Here is a 12147-nt window from a genome sequence, read left to right on the forward strand (position 1 = left end):
GCTTCTTGAGCAATTTTGTATGTCTTGTTTTGAATAAGATTCAGAATAACATTTCTGTGACTTCTCTTACCAAGTATTTCGCAGGTATTTCATTTTTCTTACTGTAAGTTACGTGGTTTTCCAGATTTATCAAAGAGTTATTTTAATTAAGCAAGCTGTTAAAGGTTATAAAAAAAGGTACTGTAGTTGTGTTACCGTTAATAGGAAGCTAGTTACACCTGGTTTATTAAAATAATTGTTAGAAATGTTATGTTTTTCAGCCTGTGAAGTAGTTTTATTTAAGTCAACCTTTTTTTTTTGTTATTTAGCTTTTTGGGGGTCTTTTAGGATAAGACAGTCATATGGGGGTTTAAGATTTGAAGACGTTTTTATTTTGGATAATGAAATTAGGTTGTTTATTCGTAAGTCTTAAACTGACCAATTGGGAAAAGGTCACTGTCTGTTTATTTTTTTTAATTATCAGGTTATTTCTCCGGTGCCTACTTTGAGTTTATTTAAATTTAAGGCTTTAATGTTTTGGTAGTTTTTTAATATATGAAGATTCTAGTTCTTTATCAAAATGTAAATGTATTACCGCATTTCCTCGAATGTAAGACGCCTTTCTAATGTAAGACGCACCATCGATTTGGCCCTTACAATCGAGGAAAATTACTTTTTCACTTACCATGTTTCAGGAGAGGTCCCATGTCAGCGGAGGATGAAGTGGGCGGCGGCGGCAGGAGAGGTCCCACGTCTGCAGATGGTTGAAGATGGACAGCGGACGGGAGTGCGGCAGCAGGACAGGTCCAAAATCTGCAGGTGAATGAAGATAAGAAGACAGCGGGCGTGCGGCGGCAAGAGGTCATAATAGCAGGAAAGCTGAGCAGGGCATCATAGGGGGAACAGGTTGGGAGGTGCACACTGAAACCGGAAGTCAGACACCAGTCAACTTCCGGTGTTATACAGTGTGCACCTCCCAAGCCGTTCCCCTATGCCGCTCTGCTCCTGCTATTATGATCTATTAGCCGCCTCCACCACCGCCCGCCCGCTGTCTTCTTATCTTCATTCACCTGCAGACTTCGGACCTGTCCTGCCGCCGCCACCGCACTCCCGCCGCTGCACACTTCATCCTTCGCTGACATGGGACCTCTCCTGAAACATGTTAAGTGAAAAGAGGGGGTTAGTACTGTAAAGACTTTTTTAAATACATCGATTCTAAGACGCACCCCGATATCACATGTGTAAATCGAAAAAAAGGTGTGTCTTAGAATTGAGGAAATAGGGTAAGATGTTAACGTTTTGTGGGTCTAATGCTGCGGATTACAGGTCGCAATCTTTTAGAATAGGGGCAGCGACCGAAGCAGCGAGATTGGTTTTAAAGTAACAAGTATTACGAAAGTCATCTGGATTTTGGGACATTCATATGTTCATTGGGCGGGTAAAGAAGCCTTAATTCGTCCTTATGGTTCCCATCTGGGTTTGGAGGACAGAGGCACTGATGTTTGGTTGGGCTTTACAGGTTTAAAATGGGGTGACATTCTCCCTTGTTTGTTAGCCAAAAAGCATAGGGGTAGGAATGTCTTGGGAAATATACAGCTGTTCAGTTAATGTATCAAATGAAGACAAATTTGACACAGACATCGCTGGCGTTTTGCCATTTCTTAAACATTGGGTCCGAGGTAGCACCTCGTTTTAATTGGAATGTAAAACCTCTAGAGAGATGTAGGAGAGTGCTAAATAAGGCTATTTCAGCTTTTGATAAATCTGCAAACAGTTTTTCTATTCGACACATGGATTTGAAGAATGGTGGTAGAGGGCTTTACAGGAATGATTTCATTCATTTATCGGACAATGTTCTGGATATTTTTAATATTGGTTTAAAAGGATTGAGAGGGGCTCCAAAGCCAATTTGATGTTTCTAATGGCTTCGAGGTGGCAGTTATGTTAAAGTTTTGGTGTGATAAGTTTAAGCTCTTGGCTGGGAGGCAGAGAAATATTTAGTATTATATTCATATATCGTTGGTTACCTTATGGCTGGAAGGCTAAGGATGGCTTATCTTTGATTATTAAAGATGAATGTCAAATTAATAAAGTTGTGCCCTTTACCACCATTTACATATATTATTGTCTAGTCTCATTATTTATTTTAAGTTTAAAAGGCACATGCGTCCTGGACAGGTAATGGGTTATGTTATTATATGTCGCTACACAACGTGCCAGACGGGACTGAAAACAACCGAGTGCTGCAACCTTTATTTGCACTCATCAGAGTACATGGATTACATATGTTTTTTTAAGACATTGGCATGTTTGGAGTGAGACGATAATAAAGGGTTACCCAACTCAATGGACAATAGACATTGTTTAGGTGGTTGAATTGTATCGTAATGTAAGTATGTACTGTACGCAAGGTGTGTGCGAAAGTTAACAACTTGATTGTAAGCTCAGTATTAGTCATTTCTAGTCACAGAAGCGTTTACACTCTAGTATATGAACATTTCTGGAGGGCTGTGTGCATCTGCAATATGTTTCAGTAGGACGATTGGAATGTAAAACAGAGATAAGGATAGAACAGAGATGGGAAGCTGGTAAAAGCAAGGTCAAGATGGGCAATATACCAGACAGAGAGACAAAATAAAAACAACCAATTAGTGTCTCGTATAACAGATAACAATAATTCTAGTGAACTATTGAAATATAATGTTGATGAGAAGGTGTTGTCCAAATGCATGACTAACATGATGAGAATTACGCAGTAGGTTTTCCTATCCTGCTGTATCCTTGCTTGTGAGATGCAAAATAAATTCTATATTGAGACAAACCCTACTTGGTTATTTATTGTCGAACCTTTAGAAAAATTAAATTGGACTGACTCTTTATACAAACCTCCTGGGGACTGGGTGTGTCGGCTTCCAGTTGGACTATTAATTAATTACTGCTTATAATAGAAAGAGTATCCCATCTCCGAAACTCCGGTGTAAATTTGGCAAAAATCGCAAACGTTCATGGTGATTGGGTGAACATTGTTTTTATATAAATCTTAATGAAAAGTTAGGCAAATCTTTTTAAACAAATGCAATAAAACAGCGTTAATGGAAATATTCCCACCTCACAAACAATATCAATGTATCGAGGATTTGCCCATCAATTTTGTTCCACTTGTATGGGGACAAATTACAGGAGATGAAGAAGGAGTTACGGAAGACGTGGTTTAAGGTTCTACAGTGCTCTGGTGATAATCGCACAAGAGCGCCCATGTAAAATGGCCCTTGTTTTGTACCCAGAATGGCAGTCGGTCATTCCTGACGGTATCAGAAATGTGCTTCCTCTTCCAATGAGGGCAGTTTATGAAGGATCAATGATATCAGTAATATTGACACATGACACTGGAGAAAAATAAGGTTGCATACCCTATTTATTAAGCTGTGAAGCGGCTTTTCCACGTCAGGGAAGCATTTGAGAAATAAATCATCGGAATTGAGCTCAAGTCTTCACAAACACAGAGAAGCAGCTTCAAAGCATACTGAATGGAGTCGGGCCACAGTGTTTCTCTCCATTATTATTCCCCCTTCAATGCAGCATATGAAGGGCCAAATGTGAGCTGGCAATTCGTTTTTCACGTTTGATCAGATAGCTAAATGACAAAGTTAATTCACTTAAACGGAAATGGTGTTCGTGCCCCACAAAGGGAGCCAAAAAGTGCACCCCCCCCCCACTTCTCAGATCATTATCTCTTGCCAACATGTTCAGAGCAGAAGGGATAATGGAAATAAAATAAAAGGGTGTAAGATATAAAAAGGAACACACAGTTGTGCATGGTGAACGTGCTCAAGGGGGTGGGATAGACAAACCTGCGATATGGGTGTTCCCAAGTTACCGGTCATTGACTTGAATAGCAGTTATCATGGGATCACAGTGTTGTGACTCCTGTTTGAGGTTAGTGAACATAAGCGAGAGCTGGAAGCTCATACAAGGGAGACGGGAAGAAAACTGGGAACACCACAAAACTGGGAACAACCCTTTTGGTGCATAGGGGCCTTGCAAAGCATTATCCTCTCTCTTTCAGTACTGCTGGAGCATTGTAAACTGGCAAAATTATATTAATGACGTGGCATAGGGAGCCATCTGCCGAATTTGCATAACCACTGACATTCATTTTCAATATTTGCCAGTACAACGGAAGATTTTAATACAGCTTATAAACACTTGGTTATTTTTCGTACTATAGTAGAAGAGTGAGACGCGTCCTCACCCAAAGCCTTCTAGAGATGTGTCAAATTCAACAAAGGCGGGAGTGACTGATGATCCGTGAAGCCTGATGTCATGTGGTGTTGTCATGGAAACCAGGCACTTCACCCTGGTCAGGGGCACTGTGCTTCCTTCTGCTGACTTGACCAAGCTCCGGCTTATCCTGTAGTGGTTATCTTCACTCACACAGAACACGCTGTCAGAGCCCAGGCCTTCTGTTGACATGATCATGCTACCTATGTGAAATCCAGCAAAAACAGCTTTGAGCACACAATAGCTGAATTTATTAAAACCCTTTTTAGATATGCAGCACAATAATAAGCACCATGTGTGGCCCCGGTCACTATCCATAATCTGATCCAAAACACTTAAAACAACATTTCCTATTCACAATGTTTTTGCTACTGTTACTCACCTGAACCACAGTGATGTCCAGAGAAGCACCACCCCAGTCTTAACAGGAGACAATAGGTTTAGCACCTTTTAATAGTGTTCTGGATCACTAGGGCATTCCCCGTATTCATTGACTTCCTATCAATGACATTGCTGGGTTTTTTTTCCACCCCCAAACACAAAATATATGGGACCAACAATATAAAATATTTCCGAAACCAGGAGGTTCTGGGAAGTTAGGGATGGTTGCCCTCCAGGCAACCCTCACATTCAGGCAACGTATTAAACAAAACTAAATCTCGATTGAAGACCATATGAAGCTACTTACACAGCCACAGAGCTAAAACGTTGAGTTAGTGGCTCTGCTGTACTTACGAAATCCCTATCATGAGCCAATGATGTGGCACTCTAAAGATATGGTCTGCAAATTAAACATAAGTTTTGAATGCATGGGCATGTGTGGTCCGATTGGCAAAAAATTGCTGCAGGAGTTGGCTTACCATAAAATGAATGTTGTAATTAAGCCAACAAATCTGGGCGACTAATTGAGCATAAAAATACTTCATCTGGTCTTTTCAGTCACAGTAGCATTATGATACCAGTGGATCCATTCACAATGGAGAATGGCAGGATGCTTCCTGTACCATTTCCACTGCTAACATGTTGGTACAGTGTGTACAGAAAAAATGTGGGTACACGTGTGTGAAGAATGGCAAGAATTATTAAAACAGATTTTGCCTTTACATACAATCTGTGGCTACACTTCAGCAAGTATGTTCCAATGTTGTCTTGAACGGACAGCTGTCCACATTTTTGGAAAATGGAAAGCAGGGGAGAAAAGGGACAACATAGGTATTCTCGATAAAAACATGGCCAAACTATCTCATAAAAAAATAAATATCCAACTTGTTGTAAGATCTCATAATACTGCATTTGAAGCTAAATTTAGATCGGGTATTTTACAACAGATGGAAGTTACTTAGAATGCAGTTGTATGTCGTTGAGTAATTTGGCTGCTGTTACACATTGTTGAAATAATTAACAGGCATCGCCACATGCGCAATCACCCACAAAAGGTCACATTTTTCTCTCGTCACTTACTTCTCATTTCTGGCTCATAACTCAATGAACTGGGCTTGTGCACCCTGTACTGCTTTAACAGCCTTTTGTCCCAGGCCGCGCAATTCAAAGGATTTGCAAGACGTAGGAATTCTCTAAAGGTACAAAGCATTAAAAAAAACACACTATGAGAAAATATATTCTGTATGGAACATAAAATAGCACACATCATGACAACTGCCAATGATAATTAACGAACGTTATGCATACAACGATGAAACCTGCTTGAGGCATAAAAATGTGAAGACTGTAATCCCTGCATTCTGGTTGGCCAGGAGGTACCACCAACAACACGCCTTTCTAACAGAGCCATTTTTGTTAGCAGACCAATAAAATAAATGGAATACATATGACAGTGTACAGATCACAGGTGTGAAACAAAAAAAGGTCTGGTCTTATTTGTTCATACAGGACCTGCAACAGATAAACGTCATTACCCCCATTGGCACATTGCAGCGGGATACACACAACACACTAGCAGGAAATGTGGCCATTGTTCATAGCTGTGCATGAGAAGTTGGGGAAACAGCACTATTCTAACCCCCTCCCCCCAAAGCGTGCAATAACGTCAGCCGCATCTCTGGATTGTCATTGGTATAATAAAACTGTCCCTTCCCTTCAGGATAGAGAAAAGTGTTCAGAGTTTTCCATTTTAAGTTACATTTCATTTGTCAACATGCATATTATGGGCCGTGTCTTCCAGAGGCCTTACGAGTCTTGTGGAATACCACTGCTTAGTGTATATATGGCCATTGTGTTCCGGATTTATTAAACCTAGAAGACTACTTGCATTTAGAGGGTAGCATCTGTCACCAGATATCATATACAAGTCTACAATTTGCCAATCTGAATTTACAGAGTGTTTTTTGACGCTTGAAATATCCTTCGTATTGAAAAGGAAGCCTTAGCTAACCTGGGTAACTAACACCTCTTATGGTTATCAGGAGTCAGGCAGTCAAGATAACTTTCATGGGTATAGATAAGAACTGATAACTCAACCCAAATACTCTGGGCTTCATGGCATCGAAAATTAACTATAGTTCCATTGTGTTTGGCTAATTTTTTAGGAATTAGATGCTTATTTGAAAAAAAATTAGTGAACAAGGGAAAAAACTAGAGGTAAAAATAGACATCCTACTGTACAGCAATATATATATTTTTTTTTTCAAATAAGCATGCAGGGGAAATTGCCCTTTTAAACAGCAATTGCTCCATCTTCTCTGTTCCAATTGTCAAATTCTACTAAAGGGAGGAGTGTACAGTACAGGCATACCCCGCATTAACGTACGCAATGGGACCGGAGCATGTATGTAAAGTGAAAATGTACTTAAAGTGAAGCACTGCCTTTTCCCCACTTATTGATGCATGTACTGTACTACAATCGTCATATACGTGCATAACTGATATAAATAACGCATTTGTAACAGGCTCTATAGTCTCCTCACTTGCTCACAGCTTTGGTACAGGTAGGGAGACAGTATTGCTGTTCAGGACGTGCTGACAGGCGCATGCGTGAGTTGCCGTTTGCCTATTGAGCGAGATGTACTTACTCGCGAGTGTACTTAAAGTGAGTGTCCTTAAACCGGGGTATGCCTGTATATCACTGATGGTCTAGACCAGGAGTCGTCAACGGCTCTTTCCGCTCCTACTTGCGGCTCTCTGCAGGTTGCCGACCCCCAGCTGCTATGTCTCTCACTCACTATCCTGCTAGTGGCTGCAAGGGGGCCCCGGTTGTTGCTGGTCCACCGTCTCCCCAGCTGCTTGCCTTCCTCTCTACTGTCCCACGCCGGGCTCTCATACCGGTGCGCGGAGGAAGCGCGTGTCGCAACTTCCGGTGCAAGCCGACGTCACGGAGCCCGGCGTGGGACAGTATAGGAGAGAGTGTACATGTAAGTGTACATGTGCATATAAATAAGTGTGTTTGTCTGTGTGTATTTAGAGGGGTAGTGTTTGTGTATTTGGGGGGGGTAGAGTGTCTGTGTATTTGGGGGATAGTGTGTGTGTGTGTGTGTATGTGTGTGTGTATGTGTGTGTGTATTTGGGGGGGGGGGTCGTGTATGTGTTTTTTGGGGGCGTTGTGTATGTATGTATTGTGTTTTTGTAAATAACACTGTTTTGCAGAGAAAAATAATGAAAAAAATTCAATAAAGGGACTTATTATTGTGAGATGCTTTTTACTCCCCCACATATTTTGTCGTACGTTACTGCTTATACAGTATATACCTGTGTGTGTACAGTATATATGTGTTTGTGGTGTGTGTAATACTCATGCATGTGTTATGGCTCTCGGAATATTTTGGAGAAAGACATTTTTTATAAAATGGCTCTTCTTCCTTGAGGTTGCAGACCCCTGCACTAGACTCTAGATTACATGTTACATAGTAGATGAGGTTGAAAAAAAACATACGTCCATCAAGTCAACCTATGCTAAATTTAGACAACAGATACTGTATCCTATATCTATACAGTACTTACTTATTGATACAGAGGAAGGCAAACAAAAAAACCCATTAAGGGGAAAAATACATTTCTTCCCGACTCCAGAGATGTGAATACTGTAGTTCACTAGAAAGTGCAAATCATGAACATTTCAGTGTTTATTAGCTGGCGGCTTACATTGAAAGGTATTCAATTTAACAGATTTAGTGCCTTTTGGAAGAAATTATTGAACACATAACCCTTGTCCCTAGCACTTAACCTAATTTAGAAAAATAAATGTTGCAACAGAGTGAGATCTTTGCAGATACTCTCCAGATATTGCAGAACTCAAGGAAAACCCCCCATAAATTATATTTATTACATTTACTATTTATTCCAAAAGCGCACAATACCATTAGTTAAGTGAAGCAGGACAATGACCGATAACCTAGAGAAGCTGTCAAAACCCTAATATGAAGACCAGCTACATCGGAAGATGAAATTTGACACCAGAGCAAGATTACTTTGAAAGATACTTCATTGAGCCCAACACCATTTAATGTCACTGCATTCGTGCCTTTAAAATAGCAAATCATTAACCATTGTTCCAGTCTGTTAGAAAAGTCCAATACAGAGGTTTTTACTACACTGATTAACAATGGTTTCCAAATTACTTTCTGATTTGCTGGAGAGAAAAAAAAACTTCTAAGGCCTTGCTGGTTAGCTGAAGTGTGGCATCATCATAAAGCAGCAATCTCCCCTCTTTTTTTTTTTATATATAAAGGATGGGAACACAGGTGTCCCACAAAGCTGAACCACACTATTTTCAGCACCTGGAAACCCCTTCCCGTGCCCAAGATGTTTACCGGAAAAGTTACAGAGTTTGAATTTGACTTCAAGGGAAACAAAATGGCTGTCAAATCTCCATTCAATAGGAAGCCGCAACATCATCAGCTATTTAAATCCCCTTTAAAAACTAGGCAGTAATACTGGTAACATCACTGGGGGGAGGGGAGAGTCCGGGAACTGAAAATAACTTCAATAGAGCCCAATCTTGCAAAAATAAAATGGAGAAGGGGGAAGTTAAGGTGAATTGCTGCTTTAAGACATCTTTCTAAGGAAGGACTACACAAAGCCCAAAACACTCCTTCCTTAAACTAAAACACTTTACTTTATGTGGTGAATGCAATTATAAGCCCTTTGTAGTCCCTGTGTGTGGCTACTACATTTCAGTTTTGCACAACACAATCCGAACTCCCACAAACAAAACCGCTATGACCACCGACCTCAGCACCATGGGCTCCAGTGCTTGGGAAGCCAGCCTTTCGAACATCCTCTGAAGTGGAGGGTGTAACGAGTGGTCCTCATCAGCAAGAGCGGCACTACATCTGTGCAGCAGCCGCGCGTGCAGCCCCGCTTCACACATGACCTGTTGGTTTCTTTCCGTGTGTACCAGCGACTGCAAGATGTTGGCGACTGCAAGCTGAAGATCCAGGGCATGCTGCAGAGAAACACAGGGCCGTGACAGGGGTCATCTAGTAGACAGCACTAAGACAATGAACTCAAGCTGTGCCAAATGACATGTAGCTTATAGCCAGTTATTTAGGGATCACCCAAAACAATGACTTTAAAAACAGCCAAGTATGTGGTAAACGTAGCCAAACAAATCTAGTATTTTAAAATCCAGAGTACTCTACAACAGTTGAGGCGTGTGAACATGTTCTAAACTCTTATTTTAGTGCAAGTAGGATGGTAGATTGCATTTCTGAATTAAACAATTAGGCTTTGGAAGTAGTGTTCTACGTGGACAAAGTGCTATTACAGTATATTGTGGGTAATGAAAGCAGAAGAGAGGTTTGACTCCATTTGTAGATGTTTTGATTATAAGAGATGTGGGATTATGCTAATTATTAAACCAGTAGAGTTGGAATACAACTTTACCTCAAGTGCTTTAAACTAGAAGTCCACGCTGCTTGTTTTAAAATGTATATATGTATGATATATATAGCCTCTACCTTATCGTTCGTCTGGATGGTAACGTATTATTTACATACCTTTAAGGGACTAGCACCAGGCTATTTTTGGACTAATTCAAAGGAGTGCTGTGTGTGTGTGTATGTATATGTATATGTATATATATATATATATATATATAAGCCGGCACACCATATGCAAGTAAATAAGTTTTGGTGCTTATCTTATCCCGGAAGGGGGAGGAGTGGAAGCGCTGAGGAGGGAAAGCTGCTGAGAGGCGGGGGAGGAGCGAAGGTACTGCTCAGAGAGCCGGAGGCGGGGTAATCTCCCCCAACAACATGAACCCGCCTCCGACTTTTTTTTTTTCTTTCTCCAGCGCGAGCGCGGGAAAAACAGCAGCGCGAGCGCAGGAAATTTAAAAAACACACGTGTGCTGCTTGGGCCAATATTTACTCGGCCGGAGTTTTAAACTCCGGCCGAGTAAATATTGGCCCAAGCAGCGTGTGTTTTTTAAATTTCCCCCGCTCGCGCTGCTGTTTTTCCCGCGCTCGCGCTGGAGAAAGAAAAAAAAAAAAGCCGGAGGCGGGTTCATGTTGTTGGGGGAGATTACCCCGCCTCCGGCTCTCTGAGCAGTACCTTCGCTCCTCCCCCGCCTCTCAGCAGCTTTCCCTCCTCAGCGCTTCCACTCCTCCCCCTTCCGGCAGCCAGCCCCTTCCACGCCTGTCTGTCTCAGGCCCCTGCAGGGCCATCTGTCGCCCCCCCTCCCATCGGGCCATCCGCCCCCCCCTCCCATCGGGCCATCCGCCCCCCCCTCCCATCGGGCCATCCGCCCTCCCCTCCCCATCGGGCCATCCGCCCTCCCCTCCCCATCGGGCCATCCGCCCTCCCCTCCCCATCGGGCCATCCGCCCCCCCTCCCATCGGGCCATCCGCCCCCCCCTCCCATCGGGCCATCCGCCCCCCCTCCCATCGGGCCATCCGCCCCCCCCCCTCGCATCGGGCCATCCGCCCCCCCTCACATCGGGCCAACACACCAATCTCTCCCGGCCTCCGTGACCACCACTCTCACCCCAAACTCTACCGGCCTCCGTGCCCCCCCCCTCACCCCAATCTCTCCCAGCCACTGAGCTGAGGCTTCTGCCGCCGCCCCCAGGTCCCGGCGGTGACCCGCAGCGACGGCCACCGAGGGCGACAACCAGCCTGACCACCGCCTCTTCTCCCTCTCTCTCCGTGCGATATGGCGCTCTCCGGGGGAGACCACAGCGATCCCAAGGTGTGTAGAGGGGGGGGGGGAGGATAGTGTGTGTGTGTAGGGGGGAGAGAGAGAGAGAGAGAGAGAGTGCATGGGAGTGTGTGTGTGTGTGTGTGTGTGTGTGTGTGTGTGTGTGTGTGTGTGTGTGTGTGTGTGTGTGTGTGTGTGTGTGTGTGTGTGTGTGTGTGTGTGTATATATATAGGGGGGAGAGAGAGAGTGCATGGGAGAGTGTGTGTGTGTGTGTGTATGTGTGTGTGTGTGTGTGTGTGTGTGTAGGGGGGGAGAGAGTGTGTGTGTGTGTGTGTGTGTGTGTAGGGGGGGAGAGAGTGTGTGTGTGTGTGTGTGCATGGGAGGGTGTGTGTGTGTTGGATACCAGAAGTGTCACATCACCCCCCCCCCAATCACTCCAATCACCCACCCCCCCATCATCCCAATCACCCCACCCCATCACCCCCCCAACCCCCACCCCATCAACCCCCCACCCCATCACCCTCCCAACCCCCCACCCCATCACCCCCCACCCCATCATCTCGTCACCCCCCACCCCAACCCACCCCCCACCCCATCACCCAGTCAACCCACTCAGTCACCCCACTCAGTCACCTTTTTGGTGTTCCCTTCATTATTATTTTTTGTTTATTAATTTTTTAAGTCAACCCACTCAGTCACCCCGTCACCCCACCCAATCACCCTGTCACCCCACCCAATCAAGCCCTCTATATCTCTCGTCCCCTCTCTCTCTCGTCCCCTCTCTCTCTCGTCCC

General features: G+C 43.7%; 1 protein-coding gene across 1 annotated transcript in view; it reads right to left on the reverse strand.

Moving 5' to 3' along the window:
- WDFY3 (WD repeat and FYVE domain containing 3) overlaps window positions 1-12147 on the reverse strand; it is a 321115-nt gene that overhangs the window by 137150 nt on the left and 171818 nt on the right. The window contains exons 16-18 of the mRNA XM_075604516.1: window positions 9444-9658; window positions 5722-5834; window positions 4232-4463 (exon numbers count right to left, since the gene is read on the reverse strand). Of these exons, the coding sequence (XP_075460631.1) occupies window positions 4232-4463; window positions 5722-5834; window positions 9444-9658 (560 nt within the window). The remainder of the gene's footprint in view (window positions 1-4231; window positions 4464-5721; window positions 5835-9443; window positions 9659-12147) is intronic.

This window comes from Ascaphus truei, chromosome 1, assembly GCF_040206685.1.
Source record: "Ascaphus truei isolate aAscTru1 chromosome 1, aAscTru1.hap1, whole genome shotgun sequence".
NCBI classification, from domain to species: Eukaryota; Metazoa; Chordata; class Amphibia; order Anura; family Ascaphidae; genus Ascaphus; species Ascaphus truei.